The sequence below is a fragment of the Heterocephalus glaber genome, unplaced genomic scaffold (assembly GCF_053883595.1).
Source record: "Heterocephalus glaber isolate CG9 unplaced genomic scaffold, H.glaber_assembly_v1.0 deba00001452, whole genome shotgun sequence".
In the NCBI taxonomy this organism is placed as follows: Eukaryota; Metazoa; Chordata; class Mammalia; order Rodentia; family Bathyergidae; genus Heterocephalus; species Heterocephalus glaber.
In genome coordinates, this window is record NW_028258302.1 from 14,686,308 (window position 1) to 14,711,858 (window position 25,551).

Consider the following 25,551-nt stretch of genomic DNA (forward strand, 5'->3'; position numbering starts at 1 on the left):
AGGTGGGGGTAGGGAGACGGGGTTCTTGGGAAAACATACCGAAATCGCAAAGGACTTGGGAATTGACTTACAGAGAGACGAGATCCAGCTCTTGCTCTGGCAATGCTCTCCTTTTCCTTCTCAGACACCCTTCTCTGCACAGCCTGGAAATTGTTCAAGGCTGCAGAGAAGTCATTCATGAGCCGTTCCTTCTGAAGTTTCTGCTGGCGCTAAGGAAATTAAGCAAAAACTTGAAATTCCTTATTAACCCAGATATTTAGACTTCAATTCTCATTAAAAACAAAATTATACCTCTTAAAAATTTCCAACTAGAAAAATTACCACAAAATAGACTCTTGCTTAAATTAATAACTTTGTTCTTTGCTAGCTCAAATCCCTGCCTGGTAAATTCTAACTTTTTCGTCTTTCACTCTAACAAAGCTAGGAACTGGGTATCATTTACCTTGTAATTTCAGAAGGAACTATAATTTAGAATTTTTGTTCCTTGGAGAACCTAAAAGCAGAAAAAATACCTTTGGACTCAGACTGGAAACTATTTTCATCTATACTGAGTTCACAGCTTTCCTGAAAATCATAATCATTTTCTTCATATCTTTTTTTTTTTTTTTTTGGTACCAGGGATCGAACTCTGATCCTTGCACTTGTGCAGCAGGCAACGAAACCACTGAGCTAAATCCCCAGCCCCATAATCATTTTCTTTTATGGGCATTTTTTTTTTTTGAAGGGAGGCTTAAATTCTTTGAGATCTTGGCAACTACTTTCACCGATGGGCTATTTTACTAAGCATGCTATTTCTATATCTTAAAAAAACACACACTGAGAACATTTGTCCTGTGCTAATAAGCATACAGAAATAAAAACTCACCTTGACCTCAAACAGCTTATGTATTTGTAGATAAAGGATATAAACAGACCAGTGAAAAAGTCATAAATACTGTAACTACTGTATCCAATGAGTACTTTAGAAATTCTGAAGCAGAAATAATCAGTCAAGTGGCCAAGAAAGACCTCAAGAAGAGGTGAACACTGAAGGAAGAGTACTGCATTAATAGGCAAAAAGAAGGGGTAGGGTGAATCTAACCCAGAGAATAGTGCGGGCAGGGCCACGATGGTAGAAAACTGAAGCAGATTTATAAGGAAGCAATCTGGCTGGAACCAAACGTTTATTCATGAGAGAAGCTATAAAACACAACTGGGAGGCAGGGAAGGGGGCTAACTGGAGTAAGTCTTAAATGTCAAGCTAATAATGAGTTGAGGATTTTTGAGCAGGGAACATAACAGTTCCATCCTGGTAACTCAGAAAAACTAGTCCTCAGTGGCATACCAGGTAAGAAGAAAAGATTAGGTTAAAAAAAAAATTACTCCAATAGGGCTAAGGATATAGTTCAGTGATAGGGCATTTGTCTAGAATGCACAAAGCCCTGGGTTCAATCCCCAGCTCCACCAAAAAAAAGTTTACTATGCTGGGATTTAGCTCAGTGGTTTCGCTGCCTGTTGCGCAAGTGCAAGGACCCAAGTTCGATCCCCTGTACCCGCCCCCCCCCCCCAAAAAAGCTTACTGCAATAGTCTAGGTTTAAGGTTGGGAGACCATAGTATCAGTAATTGAATCACAGAGAAATAAACTTAAGAACATTATGACTTAGTGACTGGTGCTGGAGGAAGAGGGATAAAGTCAAGAATGACAACATTATAACAATGAGGAGGGAAATCTTGACAGGTAAAAACACTATTTTTTTTTTTTTTTTGGGTGATAGGGCTAGAACCTGGGGCCCTGTGCATGCTAAGCAAGAGCTCTATCATCAAGCTACATACCCAGGCCCAAAACATTGTATTTTAAGGATACCATAAACATTTCCATATTACCATATTCTTCACAATTATAATCTATGTTACATATATTCCATCAAGTTGATCTAGTAAATTTTTAAAAATTTTATTTTATGAGACAAGGTCTTGCTATGTAGCTCAGGTTGGGCTTGAACTCACCATGTAGCCCATGGTGCCCTTGAACTCTCAGCAATTCTCCTGCCTCAGCCTCTCTTGAGTGCTGGGATTACAAGGTTGTACCATCACACCTGGCTTTATCTAGTAAATTTTATATAAACATTCCTTATTGTTTCCAGTTTTTAACTATTATAAATAAAGCTAAAGTAAGCCCTACTATAACAGTTAATATTTATATTTGGCTCCAGGTACATTTTTTTCCTTTGGAGAAATTTGCATGAGTGGGAATATTAAGCCAAAAGGTATAAGCTTTTTTATTTTTCTTTATCTCTCTTTTTTTTTTTGGGTACCGAGGATCAAGCTTGCACTTGCACAGCAGGCAGCGAAACCACTGAGCTAAATCCCCAGCCTTTCTTTATCCCTTTTTAAGAGGAGAGGTTTGTTTTGGCTGAAAAACTCCGAGGATTCAGCCCACAGTTGACTGCCCCAAGGCAGAAACAGAGGGTGGAAGGGCTTGGCGGAGAAAAGCTGCTCAACACATTGGCAGCCAGGAGGTAGAGAGCCACCAACTTCTTTACCATGATAATTATTGTCAGTCAACTTATTTCAGGGGTTTTAATGAGTAATTACATAAAACACCATGTTAAATTTTATGTGCAGGTAGAATATTCAAGAGGAACTATCAGAACAGGAATTGGTGATACAGGCCAAGTACTTGGAGGCTAAGCAAGGTTGGGAAAAGATCTAAGGGTCATGATCATGAGGGTGACAGGGAGGTCACAAAAATAGGTAAGACTCTCGGAGGAGAAAGAACAGAGTCAGAAAACCAGAGGGTCCATGGCAGAGCCTTGGAGCACGCCCACTCCTAGAGCATTAGGAGCCAGGAAGGAAGCTGAGACTCAACCTGGGAATCAGCAGAGTGGGAGACAGAACAAAACAGAATCACAGAAAGAAGGAAGTTTCACTGGAAACAGGATGGCCAAGAGGATCTGGAAGAAACACGAATAAAAAAGAGGGCAGGGTTTGAAAATTAGACAATCACTGATAATAGTATATAGGTATGGGAAAAAACTAAGTAGGATATATGATAGTAGTGAAAAGATGGTTGATGGGGCTAAGATAGACTCAGATGTAGAAAAAGCAGGAAGACAAAGGGGACTCAGCACAAAAGCAGAAAAGGAATCAAGGAATTATATTTCACCTGAGAGAGTACATTTGTAGATCTATTTCATATTCTTAATGATCCAAGCTAATGGAAGGGAACAATAGCATACATAATCCAAAAATAACTTCTATTGGTTTTGGAACACATTAGATGAATTTATATTGGTTATAGATTTAACTTTCTATTTATATTTTGCTTAGGCTACTATTTGACCCTTAGATACTTATAATAATACTCTGTCTGCAGCAGACACTTAGACTCCTTTTTTGTTACATGAAATCTATCTAGAAATGTGTATTCCCTAAGTGCATAGCTGGGAGAGGGGAAAGGGATAATTTGGAAGCAAGGTGGATGGGAAGGGAGTATTGTAACCATGAGTACCAATGAAAACAAACCACCCATACATGGATAACTAGAGTGTAATTACACTAAGATTACATTTTGTTTTTTTTTACTAAGATAACTGTTTCGTAGCAGGAAGACAAAGCCCCTAGTCTTGGCTCCCTTTTTTTTTCTTCTTCTTCTTTTTGTTTTTGAGACAAGGTATTGCTGTGTAGTTCAGGCTGGCCTTGAACTCATGGTGGTCCTTCTGCCTCAGCCTCCCATGTGCTGGGATTACCCACATGCGCCACCATGCCTGGCTTTGGTTCCTGTTTAATGTACAGGGTACAAAAATTTCAAGACTGAACTCATGCTACATTAAATAGCTTGCCAGGTTAAACTGGTGCTTTTCAAACTGTTGTGATGGAGACCCACAATAAGAATCTGACATCATAACCTAATATATACTCATAAGCTTATGAAAGGAACAATGAATCTGAGTAAAAATTGTGTGCATTTAACATGTTTGTGATGGGGCTATAATCCATACATCTTGCTGTCAGACAGCTCTGAACTACCGGCAGTATATGCATGATTGATTGTCCCATCTTGTGGCATGGGGCAGTCCGATTGGGTGGTATAAGCCAGGTGATGGGACAGTCATGCATGTACCGCTGGTGGTTCAAGCCTCAGGCCAGTGTTAAAGAACTTGAATGGCCACTGAATAAAATGACTTGAAAAAAGAAACATTCCTTGAGCATTTCCTTAGCCCGTGACCTATAAATGACCCTGAATGGGACTTTAATATTTTGATTAAAATATATAGATCCCGGATACAAAACAAAGTTAATAAAGCCTGTAAACATACAGCTGCTAGCCAAACCCAAAGAGGTGCAAACATTGAGGTTCCTCTCCCGCTCAATCCAGTACATTAATATTAACAACAGCAGTAGCCACCATATGTTGAGCACTTACTGAATCCCAGGCAGATTACAGTATCTGTGCATACATTTTCTACTCCCCAATAGTCATATCCCCCCACTTTAACAGATAAGAAAATTGAGGCTTAGAGAAGGTACACCTAGCACCAAAGGCCAACTTATTTTTGTTCCACATATTGCTTTTTTTTTTTTTGGTACCGGGGACTGAACTCGGGACCTTGTGCTTTCGAGGCAGGCGGCGGAACCACTGAGCTAAATCCCCGGCCCCTGCTTTTTTTTTTTTTTTTAACTAAAGTACAGTCTTTTCCTAATAATAAACACAGCAAAACAGAAAATACCAACCTGCTCTGAAGTAGATAAGGGAAGGGGCAAGGACCCTAATTCCTTCAGCAACTCATTTGTTTCCTTGGCGAGCTGATTTGTGGAGTGCTGTAACTGTTGCCTAAGACAAAAAAGATGTATTTTAGGATGTTGTGACTTCTTGAGAGGTATCATACTATACTGAGCATTACTTCGTTCTCAGAGTGTCTCATAACACTGGGAATGAAGGCTATTTGAAGAAATGGGTGCCTCAATGCCCATGTTCAAAACAAAATTTCAGAAACAATCCCCAGGCAAACTCACCTCAAGGCATCTTCATTCATATTATTGAAGCAGCTGGACATGGTAACCCATGCCTGCAATCCCAGCACTCAGGAGGCTGAGGCAGGAAGATTGTCATGAATTCCAGGACACCCTGAACTACATAGTGAAATCTTGTCTCAAATAAGAAATACAGGAAGTGCAATCACCACTCATACTTAAATCTCAAGGTTTTAGTACACTGAACTCTCTCATAAAATCCTCATTTGCATTTGAATTTCCCAAGAGTTCTACATGCTTGGTATCTGTCAGTCCACTAACTAAAATCCAGGCACAGGTGGTTGGCTGAAAGACACATTAAAAGCATAGTTTCCTAGCTAGGTGTGGGAGTGCATGCCCATAATCCCAGCACTTGGGAAGCTGAGCAGGAGGATGGCCATGAGTTCAGTGCCAATCTGGGTGACATAGTGAGTTCAAGGGCAGCCTGAACTACATAATGAGACTCTGTCTCTAAATAAATAATTTATAAACAAACAAACAAACAAACAATCAAACGAAAGCATAGCTTCCTAACTGCCCTAGGGAATAACCTCCAAAGATCTATTCTCTCATTCTTGTCAAGGCTGATTCTTTTTCAGGTTTATCCTTGACTCCTTACCTGCTCTTTATGCTTGCCTTTTGGGCCTTTTCCTCCAAAAGAAGAATCCCTATGCTGTTTAAAAATACATAAGGGCGGGTGGGGATTTAGCTCAGTGGCACCACACCTGCCTCACAAATGCAAGGTCCTGAGTTTGATCCTCAGTACCAAAAAAAAAAGGTACATAAGGACAAGGCTGGGATGTAGCTCAGTGGGACAGTGCTTGCCTGGCATGTGCAAAATCTTGGGTTCTATCCCCAGTGCCACACACATACAAAGAAGTGGGGTGGTAGGCATAGTGGCACACACTTCTAGTTCTAGCTACTCGGGAGCCTGAGATAGGAGAATGGTTTGAGCCCACGAGTTCAATACCAGCCTGGGCAACATAGTGGGCCATCTCAAACAAAACAAAACAAAATAGGGCCGGGGATTTAGCTCAGTGGTTCCAGTGCCTGCCTTGCAAGTGCAAGGTCCTGAGTTCAATCCCCACTACCAAAAATAAAAATAAAAATAAAAAAAATAAAACCACAGATACACACAAAAACAAAACAAAAGGAGTAGGGAAGAAAGAAATTAAAGAAGGAAGAATCTGTAATATATTAAGAGGAACTGAAAAGTATTAGAAATAGCCAGGTGTAGTGACAAATGCCTGTAATCCCAGCACTCTGGAAGCTGAGAAGGATAATGGTGAGTTCCAGTCCAGCCTGAACTACATAGCAAAACCTTGTCTCAAAAACAAACAAACACCAATAAAACAAACAAACAAACAAGCAAAGAAAAGTAATAAAAGTATAAAAAGAGCTCCCTTCTTTCATGGTCTCCTCTAATCTCTGGCTGATTCTTTTTTCTCTTTTTTCTCTGGCCATTTTTTTGAAGGCTTTATGGGAGGACAGAGAAACCACCTGTTCTGCTCTGAATGTCTGTGCACCTCCCCCAGTTCAAGAGTAGAAATCCCAGCCCCACGGAGATGGTATGAGAAGAGAGCACTGGGAGGTAGTCAGATCTTAAGGGTGGAGTCCAAAGGCAGGCACTGGCAGTCCCCAGAGAACTTTGCCTCTTCTATCAAATGTGGACACTGAGAAGAGTCATCTATGAGAAAGTAGGACCTTACCAGACAGTGCACCTGCCAGTGCCTTGATCTTGGGACTTCCTTGCCTCCAGAACTATGAAAAATAAATTTGTTTATAAACTACTCAGCTTGTGGTGTTTTGTGATAGCAGCCTCAATGGACTAAGATGCCACAATATTAACTATTAATGGTTTTTACTGCAAATAGGCCTCCAAGATTTAAAAAAAGGGGACCAGTCAAAAACAATGAAGAGGGGCCCGGGATTTAGCTCAGTGGTTCCGCTACCTGCCTCGAAAGCGCAAGGTCCTGAGTTCCATCCCCGGTACCAAAAAAAACACAAAAACCAAAAAAAACAACGAAGAGTGGGTCAATCAGATGCCAGGAACAGCTCAAGCGGGATTAAAATATTCAGAGATAAGGGGCCAGGGATTTAGCTCGGGGGTTCCGCCACCTGCCTTGCAACCACAAGGACCGGAGTTCAATCCCTGGTACCAAAAAAAAAAAAAAAAAATGCATCATGGGCTGGGGATTTAGCTCAGTGGTTTCGACGCCTGTTGCTCAAGGGCAAGGACCCAAGTTCAATCCCGGGTACCAAAAAAAAAAAAAAAATTCAGAGATAGTTCACATCTCTCTGGAAAAACTTCACAGCAGTAACAGTCATTCTCTCACTTCACAATGTCTAGGACAGGAAACAAAGAATATTGCTCAGCATACTGTAACAATGAGAAACAGAACTTCTAAAAGCAGGAACAAGCTGAGTGTAGTGGCGCATACCTTGATCCCAGCACTCGGGAGGCTGAGGCCTTGAGTTTGAGGCCAGCTTGGGCCACACAGTGAGTTCAAGGCCAGCCTGAGCTACATAGCGAGACCCTGTCTCAACCCCCGCCCCCAAATGAATAAATGAATGAATGAAGGAAGGAAGGAAGGAACAGACTAAAAAAGAATGTGAAGAATCAGGAGTTCTACTACTAGTAGTCTACTATTCTCTCCCGCAGGCTGCCCTTGGGTCGTTCTGAATAAATTTTTTCTAGTTTTATATACAGCTGGAAATCCAACTGTAGACTAGATCATCAGCAGTCCCATATCAACGAGATGAACTGTGAGCAGAATATAGTTTGAGTCGTAAGAATTTCCTTCTCTACCTCTCTAAATTGTTCTACTAAACTAACTAAGGGAAGAAAGCAGCACTCAGACTATTGAGAGGCAGTGGAAATCTGGGTTCACACATATACCATGCTGCCCCTTTCTAGATCCAGCTATCACTTCCTGACCCACTGCTTCTTTATGACTTCACAGACTGGAGCCTGGGCTTCCATACAGGACAGCAAGGACACTTGCACAGCCTCGAGGGGCCCTCACAAAACCCAGCCCTGATAGGAAGCTACTCACAGATTCTCTTGTAGTTTGCTTGAGTCCTGCTTTGTTCCTAGTTGGCTCATCAAATTCTTTATCTGAGCAGCTGGGGAAAGTCAGGGAGAAAGATTTATTTATAAGATAAATACATTCATCGTAAGCTCTTACTTCTCAGATCACTGGTCTATCCACATCCTGAATAAGTATATATAACTAATAGAAACCATGCTACGAATATATACATTTGAGAGTGAAGAGACAACCCCCAGAGTGTGGGGATTTCTCAAAGAGCTAAAACTAGAGGTTCCTTTCGACCCAGCTATACCTCTTCTTGGTATCTTCCTGAAGAATTAAAAACATCATATCACAGTGCTATATGCACACCCATATTTATAGTAGCACAGTTTGTAGTAGCTAAATCTTGGAAACAGCCCATATGCCCATCAACTGATGAATGAATAAAGAAGATGTGGGGTTTTAAAAAATACAATGGAGTACTACTCTGCCATAAAGAAGGATGAGCTTCAGATATTTCTAGCTAAATGGATGGACCTTGAGACCATACACTTAAGTGAAATAAACTGGACACATATGTTTAAATACTGCATTCTCTGGTGTGAAAAACTGAATGTGGAAATAAGGATAGAGATGTATAATGGATGTTGGTAAATGGGAAGGGGAACAAGGGAGGAGGGAGGGAGAAAGGAAGGAACAACAACAAAAAAAGTGAAAATAGAAGGAAAAAAATGGAAACAAAGCTTTTGTACACAGGAAGGGGAGGGGGTTTTGGGGGGAAATAGGATAAAATTTATAAAAAAAAAAAAATATATATATATATATACATACATACACACACAGGTTTGGGCCAGGGATGTAGCTTAGTAGTGCTGTGCCTGGCTGGCAAGCACAAGGGCCTGAGTTTGATTCCCTGGTGGTGGTGGGGGATAAATAAATAAATAAATATGTATATATAAATACAAATGCCAGGCATGGTGGCACACACCTATAATCTCAGCACTTGGGAGGCTGAGGCAGGAGGATCACTGCAAATTCAAGGCCAGCCTGGGCTACATAGTGAGTTCAAGGGCAGCCTGGACCACATAGTGAGACCCTGTCTCAAAAAAAAAACAAACCCAGAATATATAGGTTTGTAACACTTCAGATTATGATTTCATTTTATTTTGACATTTTCCCTGCAAAAATAGGAACTCTAATTTTACAGTAGAAATATAAGATTTACTTGATTAAAAATGTACCTTTTGGGGCCAGGGATTTAGCTCAGTGGTTTTGCCAACCACTGTGCAAGCACAAGGACCCGAGTTCGATCTCCGGTACCAATAAAAAAAGTGCCTTTTAACAAAACTTCCCTAAAATATACCTATTCTATTAAGTGGAGTTACTTATAGCTTAAAGGTTCTGTAGGAAAAAGCAACCACTATAATTACTGCATTCTGCTAACAGAGCTTTAAGATATAAATAGCAATTTTTGCTCGATAACAAGTAGGATGTCCTTATCTAAGTTAAATGAGTCTCAGAATACCACTAAAGCTATGAACTGTCATAAAAATAACACAAAAGAGGGGAGGCATTAGCATTTACCCAACATTTACTATCTACCAGACACACCACTAGGTACAGTAGTTGATAAATATCTTATTTTACACCAACAAGGCTTGAAGCAAGCATCAGTATCCTGATGATTCACACATGGGCATAATGAGGCACATGAGTTATAGAACTCATTCAGAGTAGAGTACCTATTCTATACTGTTCTATGCCCTAGAAGACATTTGGTTTCAAGAAACTTACATTTTCTGAGATAGATAATAAACATATACCAGGTGGTGGTAAGTGGTATGAAGAAAAAAAATTCAGGTGAGGGCTAGAATGAAAGGGGTAGACAAAGGGTAGTAGTTTATATAAGGTGGTCGGAGAAACCTCTCTGAAAAGGTGACACCATCAAAGTCGAGAGGAATTTAAAGATCAAGCAGCTGGGCTTGATGGCAAATACCTACAATCCCAGCACTCTGGGAGGCTGAGGTTGGAGGATTACAAGTTTGGGTCCAGCCTTGGTAACTTAGCAGGATCCTGAGTCAAAATGTAAAAATTTAAAAAAGGGTTGGGGATGTAGCTCAGCATGAAGGCCATGTATTCATTCAATCCCCAATGCCAAAACACACACACACACAAAGAAGCCATATATTCCAGGCAAAGAATAATTAGTGCAAAGTCCCCAGTGCAAGAATTAGTTAGAGCAGAATGAGGAAGAGCAAAAAGATGTAGTCAAAGAGGTGGTGGAAGGGCATTTTCAACAGCTGTAGGGACTTGAATTTTACTAAAATAGCAAGCCACAGATGGGTTTGAGCAGTGTCATCATAACCAGAATTCAAACCCAAGGCTAATTCCAATGGCTACATTCTTTGTCACAGTATGTTGTTTCAAAGGGCTGACTCCTAAAGGAAATAAAATGTGGTCACACAGGGTAGGCCTGAACTTCCCAGGCCTCCACTCCCCCACCCTACTTCCCCGATACCTCCCTAACTTAATACTGACGTCCTTGTCCTTAACCTGTTCCCTGCCCTAACGGGCGGGCCGTTCACTGATCCACTGAGTCAGTCTCCTCCTTTTGACATATTATAATACTGTCTTTAAGGTAGAGAATCAAGGCAAACTGGGAAGAATGAGGTCTGAAATCTAAGCTAGACTTGATCATTAACTAGTGTATGGCAGTAGGCAAGTCATTTCATTTTCCTGGGTATCTTTTTTACCAATTTTAGATTACATTAGGGTTCAATATTTACTTATTATTTGTGTGGGGTTTTTATTTTCTCTCATTAAATCTTTACAACTATGTGAGGACTACTTGATCTCTAAGCACTCCCACACTGATCAATTCTAAAATTCAATAATAATAAAATAGTCTCGGAATGACGTTGTGTAACCAGTTTTTTTACAACCCAGAAGTTGGCTTCGAGAGCCTCCACCTGTGACTTTTTTTTTTTGGTGGGGAACAGTTGAGACAGGGTTTCACTATGTAGTTCAGGCTGGCCTTGAACTCATTATGTTCAGGCCGGCCTCAAACTTTGGCAATGCATAAAGAGTTAATGAAGGCTTAACTTAATTAATTCTGGTGTTTAGCTAGCAAATGACCCCATAAAGTTTCCAAACCTCCTACTCCCCCAAACCCCTGACTCCATAAAAATCAGGTCATTTTAACAAAGGTAATCAGAAAAATCCAGATGAAAAGAAGTTCTCAGATGAGTATACATAGGAAACAGCTGATATTTGAGTTTTTTCCATACTCTATAAAATTCCCATCCTTGTCTGGGGATTTAGCTCGGTGGTTCCACCGCCTGCCTCATAAGCGCAAGGTCCAGAGTTCAATCCCCAGTACCAAAATTCCCATTATTCTCTAGGGTATTTAATATTTTAATAGGTGATTAATAACTCGATGCTTTGACATACTTTTAGAGTTTAGGAGAGGTCTATTTCCTTCACTTTTTTTTTTTTTTTACTGGATTTACCTTTCTACATCATCATGTATTCAACTATTCAACTATTTTCTGGGGGGGGGGCCTGAGGGGTAGAACTCAGTCTGTACGTCTCGTACATGTAGTCAGTCCAGTCCCATCTCTACCTTGAATTTCTGATGTTAAGAAAGTCACAGGCAGGGCTAGGAATTTAGCTCAGTGACACTGCGCCTGCCTGGCAAGCACAAAGTCCTAAATTTGATTCCCAGCACCAGGAGAAAAAAAAAAAAGAAAGTCATAGGTGAGCTGGGTATGGTGGCAGACTCCCGTTTCTACCATGACTCAGGTATCAGATACCCTAAAACTCATCATAAAGACAATTCTGTTAGGTTATGGAAACTCAAAGAACTTTTTCTATACTGCTTTTCATAACCACCATCAGGGATTTATTAAACAGTGACTCAATGACCCACCATATATTTTATATCTAAAAATCATATCCTTCAATAAACCTTAAGCACAAAATGGAATAAAATATTTACACATACACTTATTTTCACTTGAGTGCATTGAAAATATCAAAATGTAAAATGATACTTTGGGGAAATTTTTTTTTTTTTTTTGGTACTGGGGATCGAACTCAGGTCCTTGCGCTTGTGCAGCAGGTGGCAAAACCACTGAGCTAAATCCCCGGCCTTGGGGAAATATTTTTATCAAAATAAGTTGAATCTATAAGAGTATTCTGATCAACTTGGTTAATCTGAAAACTCCAGGAGGGGTGGAGCTGAGGAGGGGAATGGGATAAAATAAAATTTATTAAAAAAAAAAAACCTCCAAGCATAGTTAAATAAAAGTTTTAATTTAAACTGACGTGTTACAACATTTTGGATGAAAATAATTGAATATTTCCTACGAGATGTTACATACTCTTGAAAACCTTGGGCTGGGGATTTAGCTCAGTGGTTCTGTCACTTGCCTTGCAAATGCAAGGACCCGAGTTCGATCCCTGGTACCAAAAAAAAGAAAACCTAATGACTAAGCCAAATGGAAAGACACGTCCTTCAGTTTTTGTAAGCAATTTTGTTATTTTTAAAACTAAGCCTCAATTTTTCCCATCACTGACCTCTCATTTTGAAAAGCATTTCCTAGCTAAAACTTTTTTTTTTTTTTTTGGTACCAGGGATCAAACTCAGAACCTTGTGATTGCGAGGCAGGTGGCAACAACACTGAGCTAAATCCCTGGCTCCCTAGCTAAAACTTTCAAAGGAGGAAGCAAATCAGTGTACTGTGTATTATAGCTAACATCGACACTAGGAACCATTCTAAATCGAACACTCCTTATGTGCTTTTTAGCAGGTATCAGCAGAATCTGAGTCAGCAAATGAACCTTAATCCAAATCAAAGTCTACTCATATTGAAAGCAATTACCGTCATATGTGATAGAATCTAATTCAGTATATTAAAAAAATCCAATGAAAAATATTACACTAAAGCTAAAAACAAAACCCCAAACACTATTTTTTATTAGTACTACAACTTAGAAGTACCAAGACAATAGTTAGAGCAAATGAGAAAATGAAAAAAATTTTTTAAAGAAAAAAATTTATAAAATGAGAAAGTGATAGCCTATTACTGTTATTGTCAGTGAAGTCATCTCAGTGTTCTACTCTGAAAATTAGGTTTATATTGTTTCTATACAGTATAGTTATAATGAAAATTACCTGACTTTTAAAAAATAGTCACTGTAGTACAATAGTAAAACTCTGAACTAAATTGAAAAGGATTACAAAACATTAAAGGTGTACTCTTCTATTTCCCATACCAGTGATACCACAGGTAGAGGTTAAGAGCACAGTCTCTGAGTTAAAACCACCTATGTTTGATTCCTGGCTCCACCACTTCCTAAATGAGTGATCCTCAGCAAAAGGTAATGCTCCCCTGTGCCTGTTATTTCACCTAAGAAACGGGAACAACAAGAAAACCTTCATGTGGTTGTTGAGAAGATGAAATGAGATAATATGAGGCTAAGTTTAGAATACTGATATATAGAAGGACTCAAGGGTAGCTATTATTATTATCAAACTCAAGACCAAGAAAAATGTACTCAGCAATGATAAAATCAATTAAGTACATACTGAATACCAACAAATCCACTGCTGTGCCAGGCACTGGAGCTAAGGAGAACTGTATAATGGGGACGGTCTCTCTATCCCCACAAAACGAATGGGGACTGCTCTACTTGGAGTGACAAGGTCAAAAAGTATTAATTAAGAACACAGAAAAAGAAAAAAGAACACAGAATATAAGTAGACACTAAAATAGGAGGAAAAATGCTTGTAAATTAAAAAAAAAAAACAACCAAAGTGATAGCTAACATTTCTTAAGCACTTACTATATAGCAAGTACTGTTTCAAGCAATTTACATAAATTACTTAGTCCTCCCAACCCTATGAAGTAGGTAGTATTACCAACTCTATTTTAGATGAGAAACAGTAATAGAGAAAGGCAAGCATTTACAAAACCAGTGAGAAGTGGAGGGAGAATCCAAACCCAGGCGATATGACTATGTGGCTGCCTACCAAAGAACTGAACTACAGTGGAGTGAGGACTCAATAAATATCACTCTTCACTGAATGTCCACTATGTGCCAGGCATTATACTAGGTACTTCCAAATATTCCCTTGTAATAATTCCATTTTTTTTTTTTTTGAGACAAGGTCTTGGTATGTGGCCCAGGCCAGCCTTGAACTCACTATGTAGTCCAGGCCAGCCTCAGACTTGCAGTGATTCTCCTGCCTCACCTTCCCAAGGGCTGGGACTACAGGTGTGTGCCACCATGCCCAGCAACAATTCCCTTCATTTTACAGATGGGGTAACAGGAAAAGAGGAAAATAACCTGCTCAAGATTAACAGTTCTTGGGGGTGGGGTCATCCACAGATATGTGGACCCTAAAGTCCATTATCTTTCTGATTTCACTTTATCTTGTAAAAGCAAAGGCAGACTGAGTTACAAGGAGCAGGATTTAAACCCAACTCAAAGAATCTGTAGCTGAGAGTGGTGGCTCATGCCTGTAATCCCAGCACTCTGGGAGGCTGAGGCAAGAGGATCACAAATTCAAGGTCAGCCTGGGCAATTTAGTAATTTAGTAAGACCCTGTCTCAAAACAAAAACAAAAACAAAATAAAAAAGGATGAAGTCCCTGGGCTCAATCTCAGTACAAGAGGAAAAAAAAAAGAATTTGAGAGAGTTAAGATATTAAAGGAGAAGCAGCATGACTTCACTTTAACTTTCACAAGCAAAGGGAAGGGGTAGAAAATATGGCTAATTTGGGTTAAGACCACAGTGAAAGCAAGGTAGAATGTCAAGACCTGAGGCAGTAGATAGCATAGCCATGGCAAGCTCTTTAGGAAGTGAAGAGTATGATGAAGGGGATTCAGATGCACTGCTGATAGCAGCATCAGGATGGATTGGAAAGGGGCAAGACTAGGGTCAGACATGCTAGGAGAATGCTAGAAGTATGAAATACAGAGGTAGAGATGATGAAAGCTCAAGAGAATGGCAATGAAATAAAACATGAAAGGGTCGGGGATTTAGCTCAGTGATTCTGGTGCCTGCCTCGAAAGCGCAAGGTCCCGAGTTTGATCCCTAGTACCAGAAAAAAAAATAAATAAATAAAACATGAAAATAACCTATACAATTTCACAAGCATTTAAAAGTTCAACTGTTGAATCAGGTGTGGTGGTGCATGCCTATAATCCCAGCACTCAGGAGGCTGAGGTGGGAGGATTGCCAGGAGTTCAAAGCCAGCCTGAACTACATACACATCGAGACCCTGTCTCAAAAAAGAAGTTCAACTGTTATTTTATTTTATTTTTTTTGGTGTCGGGGATCGAACTCGGGTCCTTGCGCTTGTGAGGCAGGTGGCAGAACCACTGAGCTAAATCCCTGGACTCAACTGTTATTTTTTTTGGTAAACAAAATACATCAATAGATTAGTCATATAAAGAATGGAAACGTGGGCCAGGATTTAGCTCAGTGATGCCGGCTCTTGCCTTGCAAGCTCAAGGACCTGAGTTTGATCCCTGGTACCAAAAAAAAAAGAACAGAAATGTTCTTTCAGAGTTAACTTCTAGGCTATTACTTCTTTTTTTCTGTATCTGCTTGAGCAACACCTGTCCAGACTCTTCTTTCCACAATAAACAGAACTAAATATTCTTCCTCTGTACCCCAAATAAATTGCTAACAACTGTTTGTACCAGGCAGCCAACCCTAGCTATACCTGTAATGACCCATGCAGCGGGCTGCCCTATTTCAGGCTGATGTGCTCAGCAATTTCAAACCCATGTCTATGATTGAGCAGTTCGGGGGCGGGGGGGCTATTCTCTCAAAATTTTCAACTGGTATATGTGTGTGCATGGCTGTACGGGTAAAGGAGTACGTGTCTGCAAGCCTCCACTCTGAGAGTGTACTTGGGTCTGATGGTTGTGTCTTGGAAAGGTTTGGACAGTAGGCACCAGTCTGATAACTGGGTGATAACTGGACCCAATGTCCTAAACCAATATCAAATTCCCAACTCCTTCTCAAGCAATCTCAAGGGACGAATTTCAACTCACACATCCCAGGATCATAGGACATTGTAGAAGGATTAAAAGGCAGGAATTCTAAAATGGTAGAAAAGCTTCATTCATTTAAATCTATTAAATACAATTATTAAGCTTCAAAACCCCATATAATCTGATTCTTGGCTACCTCTCTGATCATTTTCCCTAATTCATTCCTCTCTACCTTAATCCAATACTAGCCTCCTTGCTAATGATTCTTTAATCAGTCTTTCCTCTTCCCTCCTCTGCCTAGAATGCCTTTCTCCACCTGTCACATAGCTCCTTCCCTCACTATTCAGTGTCTATTCACTCAAATGTCAACACCTCAGAGAGACCGTCCTTGACCAACTTACCTAAAATAGCACACTTACCTCTTCTCTCTGCACTCTTATCCACTTACACTACTTTTTCTTCACAGCATTATTACTTGAGATTATTTGTATGTTCATGTATATAGATATGTGTGCATATATACAGACACATATGCATGAGCTATCAGAGCAGCGATTGTCTTGTGCACTGGTCTATCCCCAGCACATACCAGGTACTCAAAGAATATTTGTTGCATGGGGCTGGGGATTTAGCTCAGTGGTGCCGCCACCTGCCTTGTAAGCGCAAGGTCCCGAGTTCAATCCCCGGTACCAAAAAAGAAAAAAAGAATATTTGTTGCATAGTGAATCATATCAAATGCTTGGGACTGAGATAAAAACTAGAAATATAATGATTAATATATACCCTGCCTCAAAGCAGGTAACAATCTAGCAGGAGAGATGAGACTATCACAAGAAAAAAAAGTACCACAACTTCAGAGTGTCCTCTGGAGACAAAGTCTTCTGGAGAGTCATTTGTACACTTAAAATGTTAACAGCGATGGGCCGAGGATTTAGCTCAGTGGTTCCATGGCCTGCTGAGCAAGCGCAAGAACAGAGTTCGATCCCCAGTACCAAAAAAAACCCCAACAACAACAACAAAATGTTAACAGCGACAGATATGTACTATGTGACAGATATGTACTATTAATTAAAAATCACAGCCAGGCATGGTGGCACACCCTATAATCCCAGCACTCTGGGAGGCTGAGGCAGGAGGACCACAAGTTTGAGGCCAGCCTCAACTTGGGCAACTTAGCAAGATCTAGTCCCAAAATAAAAGATAAAAAAAGAAGTGGGGAGTCAGGGATTTAGCTCAGTGGTTTCACCGCCTGCTGTGCAAGCGCAAGGACCCGAGTTCGACTCCTGGTACCAAAAAAAAAAAAAAGTGGGGATGTAGTGCACTGTGAATTCCCAGGGTTCAATCCCCAGCATCACAAAAATGAATACATGAATGAATAAATAAATAATTAAGAAGAGGACTCGGGGTGTAGCTCAGTGGTAGGGCACTTACCTACCATGTGCAGGACCCTGGTATGATCCCCAGCACCACAGGGTGGGTGGGGGGACATATCTATAACTATAACTATAACTATATATATATATATATATATATATAGAGAGAGAGAGAGAGAGAGAGAGAGAGAGACAGAGAGAAACTGCTGCTCCTAAGAGAAAGATTTGATTTCAAATTCAGGTGCTGCCATATGTTTGTGGGGCAATTATTTAACCATTCTCAGTCTTTTCCTAAACCATAAAATGGAAATAATACTGGTAATTATCTCATAGGATTGTTATAAAATTAAGTAGAATTCTGTACATAAATCACTTTTCATACTGCCTAGCACATACTAGTATTCAAATGGTAGCTATTGATATTATTAATGGTTGATTCTAATGATCCCCTTGAGTGCAATACCCAATCAACAGTTAAATCTTACTAATTCTATCACCAAGGAAACCTCTCTCATTCAATCCTCCCTTTTCATTTTCACAGTCCCTACCTAGTGTCTCTGATTCCAGTCTGTCTCACTTCCAATTCAATTTACACATTCCTAAGAAATTAAAACCAAGTCCCTTAGTTAGCACATAATGTCCTTCAAGTTTGGGCTGCAATTTACCTTTCCAATGTCATTTTCCATTACTTCCTAGAATTCACCTCCTTAGCCAAAATAAATCACTCTTTTCCTATATATATCCTATGCTTTTCTACTACCATGCCTGTTCATTTTATTCCCTACTGGAATGCTCTTCCCTTTACCTTCAAAAGTTTAAATCCTTTCCATCATATTTCCTGCCCTGGCTCAAACTTCGTAATACCTTCCCTGATCCCTGTGAACTGAAAACGGTCTTTTTCCCCAAATACCTACATAATGTTATTTATACCTCTTCTATAGCACCAATCCCTTTCAACTTCATACGTTGATAGTAGTTTATGTACTCCACAGACTCCCTGTTGAAAGAATCCATGCTAGCTTCTATACATACTATGTATCCTGATACTCAAGCAAATATAGAATATTTTACAAATAGACATTAAAATTAGATTTGGCCTCAACTAGAAAATTTCAGCCTTGAGCCAGAATTTTCTGATCTAATCTGTACAAGGACTTCCTCACAGAAGAAAATCAGAACACAAAGTACTGTACTTTGTAACCTCCAGTCATAATAATATTTTTTTTATTTCTGGATTTGCCAGGCCACATATTCTTCTTTCCCCTTGCAAATTACCTATTCTTGGTCCCTTCCCATCAGAAACTTTTCAACCTCTCAAATTCTATAGTACACATTTCAATTTCAAAGCAAAAGAGTAGATTGTTCTTTTAAATATAGGACATAATTGTAATTATTCAGGACCAACTAGTTTCACCTATTAACAGAGTACATACAGCCAAGCTCACAAAAATACAATAACAAACAAGGATGAGGCCGGGATTTAGCTCAGTGGTTCTGCTGCCTTCCTCCTGCAAGCACAAGGTCCCAAGTTTGATCCCTGGTACCAAAAAAAAAAAAACAAGGATGATGATAACCACTCTTTCCAAGAAAGTTACTGGGGCTGACCTTCTGTCTAGAAGGCTCTGAGATGATTTTCAAACACAAGAAACAGCCTGTGTTTAACTTGGCTACAGTCTCACCCAGACCCTAATGGTGAGCAGGGGAGTTTTCAGACAAGCACTGACATTCTGAATTCTACCACCAATTCTATCATCTTTTTTTTTTTTCTCTATCATCTCTTCCTTGCTACGTGGTTGTGGCTAAGTCCCTGAGCTTCTCTTGTGTATCAGATAGATGTGTTCAAAACAGAGGCTGAACAGGGAAGAAAAATGAAAGCCTCATCTGTTTGAAATCCAAAAATATAAACAAATTCTTTGCTACAAAGACAGAATAATGTAAATTAAAATGCTTCCAATAAATTCTCTTTATTAAAACAGAAGCCAAATCCCAGTCATTGTGTTCCACTTGCAAATTCATTACAAGAAGAAGTGTGTTTTAAGTCTCCCAAAATGATGCACTCTCCACTTCCCCTAATTGAAAGTTGTTGATTTCTGAGGAACCAGTGGCTAAGCAGAATGTAAACCTAAAGCCTTAATCAGTAAACAACCCCTGATCCACACTGGCCAAAGAGGAAAGCGGGGTGGGTGGAGGCGGATGACAGGAAAAACTCGGCTGACCATTGAGCCAAGTCAGGCCCTCCAGACCTACACATACCCTCACCCTCTGGCTGTCAGGTCTGCTCTGATATCGCGGTGGCAGATCTCAAGAGAGGAAACTGGAGCTTCAGCTGGGGCTCGGGACTCTTGGGGAGTCCGGGCCTGCCAGACGCGGGGATGGCGGTCCACCGCCCCCAGAGTGGAAGCCCGAGACGGCCTCAGGTGTGGCCTTGGCCGCAGCCTGCGCCAGGCTCCGCGGTCCTGGCAACCTCACCAGGGCCGGCCCCCTGACGCCCCCCGCCCCCAGGTGGCTCCCGGGCTCACTGGCTTGGCTGATCCGCTGGATGTTGCCGCTGCAAGTCTGGATGATGCTGTTGAAGTCCCGGAGCTGGGGCCCCGAAGGTCCCGGGTTCCGGTACATGTCTAAGGGTCCGTAGGACATGATGAGGAGCTGAGACTGGCTCTCCCTACTCTACGCTCCTACCGGAAGCACCCAGCAGACTGGACCCACAAGCTGACAGAAACCGGGAAGAGAAAGGGCGGGGAAGGGGTTGAGGCTGTGTGCGCGGTGGCCCCGCCCACACGCAGCGCGCACGCGTCAGCCCCGCCCCGCCCCGCCCCACAGTGCGCTGACTCCGCTGGAATTGGTGGTAGCTTAGAGACCAGACTCCTCCGAGCTTGGGGACGCAGGGCGGGGCGATGACGTCCTATAGTTGGGGGCTCCGATTGGATGAGCCTGGGTGGAGGGGTGGGGCACAATGACAGTAGACAAGAATTTTCTATTTGCATAAAATTGCACCAGATGATCTCAGCCCTTACATTTTATTCGGATCTATTCTGAGAATTCAGGCCCAAAAATATGGGAGAATTAAATAACCGTGAAGCTCAGATCCGAAATCGAACAGTAACCTGGAATTCTTCACTTTGCTTCCATCCTCTATGGCTTCGGTAGTATTTGCGGAGTACTTTTATTTCTCCTGCCACTCCTAAACAATAAAATACTAATCAGATCTGTTGAGCATAGGTTGTGTGAGTCCTCACGGGAACTCACTTGTTCACAGCACTTCCACAGACAGAAACGGTGTCCTATAAGTATTTTAATCTTTAAAATAGATAATGGACTGTTGAGGGGTTTTTTGTTTTTTGTTTTGGTACCAGGGATCAAACTTGGGCCCTTGCGCTTGTGAGGCAGGCAGTGGGACCACTGAGCTAAATGCCCGGCCCTGGACTATTGGTTTTTAAAATGTTGACATAAAGTAACTGGACAAACTAAGCATTATTTTCCCATTTACACGTGGGAAAATTAAGACCAGAGAGATAAGTCACTTTAAGGAAGTTTGACTATAAAACCCAAACGCGGGGGTGAAGAGCACACAGGTAATGGGGAAAAAAATAAGAACCAAGATACATCATGTACAGGTACAAGCACCCAATGATAAATATAAACGTATTGTATATCTAAAATGTACCAATAAAATAATAAAATAAAATTTAAAAAAGAAAATAAAAAATGCAGTGGAATCACACACACACACACACACACACACACACACACACACAAACCCAAACGCAACTGATTCTGTCATCTCGCTATTTCCCTAAAATTTATTCCCATATTCCAAAATATATTCTCTGTCGAAATTCCTACTGAATAATCTGCACATCTACAACCCAAACCAAGATTTATTGGAGAACTAGGATCCTAAAATTTTAAAATCATTCCCTTAAGTAATTTGGAATGTCAGAGCACAGTGTTTCCACAGAAGATTGCAGGTTTGCAGTTTGTGAGCGAATGTTAAAAGGAAAGACACGAGATAGGATTTGGGTTTGAGAGGGGTCCGATAATGAACTGGGAGTTTCCTGTGAGTTTTTTTGTTGTTGTTGTTGTTTGTTTGTTTGTTTGTTTTGGTACCAGGGATTGAACTAGGGACCTGGCGAGGCAGCTGATGGTGCCACTAGCTAAATCCCCAGCCATTTTCCTGTGTTCTTTACCCACCGCACTCCATCCTGCTCTTACAGTCTCTGAGAAAAGCAAAGAAGAAGCAGTTTGCCTGTGTGGGAGGAGACCCCTCCTCAAAATGTGTGAACGAGGCTGTGTTCAGCCTTTATTTTTATTTATTTATTTATTTATTTTTGATAAGAAACCTTTGCTTTATTTCTTGCAGTCTAAAAATACACACTGGTTTTCCAGTTCTTTGTAGTGCAAGCTCAGACACCACACTTCAAAGAAATGCTCAGAAGTGCTAAGTTAGACATAAACCCAGGGACCACCGACTTTGCCCAGCCTATCATACTATAACACAGATTGAAACTGGAGCTATTTCTTTTCTTCCGAGAAAAAGCATAGAGCTCAGAGCTATAAGCTCGTTGAGTGGGGACATTCCCATCATCACGCACAAGCTCCTGACCTGGGGAATGAAGTGTGGATGCAGGGAACTCGACACAAAAGCTGGCTGGGAGGGGCTGCTTGTTTTCCCTCTTCAGTAACTCGGGCAAATCACACAGACATCTGAGACTCACCCTACCCCATTCCTAGAACAAAAAAAACATATATCTGAGAAATTTTAATTATTGTCACTGTACTCCTCACTTCCTTACACTAAAGGAGAAACACTTCTGTGGAACTTCCTACTGAAAACTAACATTAAGGGGGACCCTAAAAACAAATCCAGTGGCCAACATAATAATGAGAATTTCAGCAAGATGTAATTGGCTCCAGTAGGGAAGTATCTTGGGTAGAGACAGCTAGCATCTTTGTCAGTCAAACCTAGTACGAATAACCTAGTGTTCTTCAGCAGAAGAAAGGCCTTTAATTTTATCTCTGTCTCCCCCAGTTGCCATTCAGAAGGCCTTGGCCACCTTTTCTGCATGCAACTTTCTTTGCTCATGAGGAAGCATTGCAGCCTTGTCTTTCATTTCCTTTAGCTTTGAAAATAGTTTTTCAAAATTTTCGAAATCTCCTCCTCCAGTGGTAAGGCTGGCTAATTCTTGAATATCCAGATCTAACATGGGATCCACAATGCTATTGACCTGGGCATCTGCTGTGGTAGACATGCCACCCCGATGGTCCAGGAGGGATTCTGTCCTGTCTGCTGCTGGCAAAGGGGGCTCTGAATAATGGGCCTCTGTTGTTCTATGGCTGTGGTTTGTCCCAGCCAATGAATTGAGAAGGCTGAAGCCTTGGTTCCTATCATTCTACATCACTACATTGGACCAGACATTGGCATTCAAGGCTTGTACAATTTGCTTTACTCCTGTAGATTCAGGGAAGTCATCCTCCTCCTCAGGAAACTCCTCTGGACTAAGCTCCACCAACTCAAAGGCATGTTTAATGCACCATTCTTGAGTTTTTTGTCGGCTTACTCTGTCTTCAAACACTCTGTCACAGATCAAGATCATCACCTCTGGTATCCACGCTTCTACCAGGGGAAGCCACCAGGAGACACTGTCAAAGCCTGACTCTTGTGAGCTGTCAAAGTAAACCACAAATGCCTGGACAGAGTCTGCAGTTTCCGGGGTGACTAGAAATTTGTTTGACACCACACATAGATTAATATCCACTGAGTAATATTTATTATCAATGGTCCAGGGGTAGAATCTCACAGTGTCTTTGGAAGTCACTTCCACAAGAAGATTCTCTGTTCCAAGGTTATGTTGGACCAGTGGGTCCCCGGAGAAGGTGGAGCAGCAGCTGGTGACCAGTGCAGGGGACGCCCGTAGCCATCGCTGTGCCCAGGCCACTTCCCCCTTAGAGTTTTTTTTTTTTCCCTTAAATTCTTTTATTGTTACATTTCAGGTATACAATATGCTTACATTTATCATTGGGTGTTTGTACCTGTACATGATGAATCTTGGTTCTTATTTTTTCCCCATTACCTGTGCGCCCTTCACCCCTCCACCCTTACCTATTTACATGGACTTTATTTCCTTTTTTTAAAATTTCTCATAATTTTTCCTTTTCCTTCTTTCCTTTCCCCTTTTCCTCCCACCACCCCTACCCCTTTGGACCTTTTCTTCCTGTTTCAAATTATCAATTATTCATTTTAATCATTTTAATCCTTATTTACACTTTTAGTTTCTCACACTAGAGATACTATTCAGTATTTACACATGTGTGTCCTATTTATTTCACTTAAGAGTATGGTCTCAATATGCATCAATTTAGCTATAAATGTCTCTAGTTTCTCATTCTTTATGGCTGAGTAGTACTCCATTTTATAAAAGAACTACATCTTTATCCTGTTTCCAGTTGATGGGCACTTGGATTGTTTCCAAGCTTTAGCTATTACAAACTGTGCCGCTATAAACATGGGTGAACATATATCGCTGTGGTATGATTCTTTTAATTCTTTGGGGAAGATACCCAGGAGGGGAATAGCTGGGTCAAATGGGACCTCTAGTGCTAGCTCTTTGAGGTATCTCCATACTGATTTCCACAGTGATTGCACCAGTCTGCACTCCCACCAGCAATGGAGAAGGGTTCCTTTCTCCCCAAATCCCTGCCAGTATTTGTTATTGGTTGATTTCTTGATAGCAGCCACTCTTTCTGGGGTGAGGTGGAATCTCAGTGTTGTTTTCATCTGCATCTCTCAAATGACCAGTGATGTTGAACATTTTTTCAAGTATTTATTTGCCCCCCCCCCTAGAGCTTTTTAGGTATTTTGAGGTATTTTTGTGGGGTTTTTTTGGTACCGGGGATTGAACTCGGGTCCTTGTGCTTGCACAGCAGGCAGCCAAACCACTGAGCTAAATCCCCAGCCCTCTTAGAGCTTTTTAAAGCAGAGCTAACTCTATTTTTCATTGGGACGCAATTATGAGATCATTTTTTTCTCCATAGAAAAGTACATTTGGGGCTTTTGTTCTGGTTATTAAAACCTTACTAATTCTTAGAATCCATATTTTTGTAGCAAATCATGTAAATTTAAAAAAATTTTTGTACATTTTTAGATGTACATAATGATAGAATTCATCATAGGGAATTTGTACCTGTATGTGATACATCATGCTTCTTTTTTTTCCCCATTCCCCTCCTTTTCTTTCAACCACTCTTCCCCTCCTTATTTATAAAAGCTTTGTTTCCATTTTTTCCTTCTATTTTCTTTTTTTTTCTTGTCCCTTCCTTCCTTTTCCCCTCAGCCCTTCCTTGTTCCTCTTCCCATTTAAATATTTTCTTCCCATTTCCCAGTATCTGTTATCCATTTTGGTCCTTTTTTACACTTTCAGTTTCTCACACCAGAGAAATAATGCAGTATTTAAACATGTGTGTCCAATTTATTTCACTTAAGAGTATGGACTCAAGGTGCATCCATTTAGCTAGAAATGTCTCAAGCTTATCCTTCTTTATGGGACAGTAGTACTCCATTGTATTTAAAAAAAAAAAACAAACCTACATCCTCTTTATCCATTTGTTGGTTGAGGGACATTTGGGCTCGCTCTTTCTTTCTTTCTTTCCTTCCTTCTTTCTTTCTTTCTTTCTAGTACTGGGGATCAAACTCGGGACCTTGCACTTGTGAGGCAGGCGCCAGAACCACTGAGCTAAATCCCTGGCCCTAGTTTCAGCTTTTGGAGGCGTCTCCACACTGATTTTCACAGTGGCTACACCAGTCTACACTCCCACCAAGCTAAATCCCCAGCCCCTTTTTGGACTGTTTCTAAGATTTAGCTATTATAAATTGTGCTGCTATAAACATGGGTGTGTATATATCGTTGTGGTACGATGCTTTTAATTCTTTCGGGAAAGTACCAAGTAGGGGGAATAGCTGGGTTGAATGGAACCGCTAGCTTTAGCTTTTTTTTTTTTTTTTTTTTTTTTTCGTACTGGGATCAAACTCAGGACCTTGCACTTGTGAGGCAGGCGCCAGAACCACTGAGCTAAATCCCTGGCCCTAGTTTTAGCTTTTTGAGGAGTCTCCACACTGATTTTCACAGTGGTTACACCAGTCTATA

The 25,551-nt window shown here is 40.8% G+C and overlaps 1 protein-coding gene and 1 pseudogene across 1 annotated transcript in view; both read right to left on the bottom strand.

Annotated features, from left to right (window-relative positions):
• Stx12 (syntaxin 12) overlaps positions 1 to 20,189 on the bottom strand; it is a 35,594-nt gene extending 15,405 nt beyond the window's left edge. Inside the window, exons 1-4 of the mRNA XM_004850734.3 lie at positions 19,930 to 20,189; positions 8,050 to 8,119; positions 4,715 to 4,814; positions 72 to 209 (exon numbers count right to left, since the gene is read on the bottom strand). Of these exons, the coding sequence (XP_004850791.1) occupies positions 72 to 209; positions 4,715 to 4,814; positions 8,050 to 8,119; positions 19,930 to 20,047 (426 nt within the window). The 5' untranslated portion in view covers positions 20,048 to 20,189. The remainder of the gene's footprint in view (positions 1 to 71; positions 210 to 4,714; positions 4,815 to 8,049; positions 8,120 to 19,929) is intronic.
• Positions 20,190 to 22,386: 2,197 nt separating this feature from the next.
• LOC101706754 (alpha- and gamma-adaptin-binding protein p34 pseudogene) lies at positions 22,387 to 23,329 on the bottom strand (annotated as a pseudogene).
• Between the last annotated feature and the right edge of the window lie 2,222 nt (positions 23,330 to 25,551).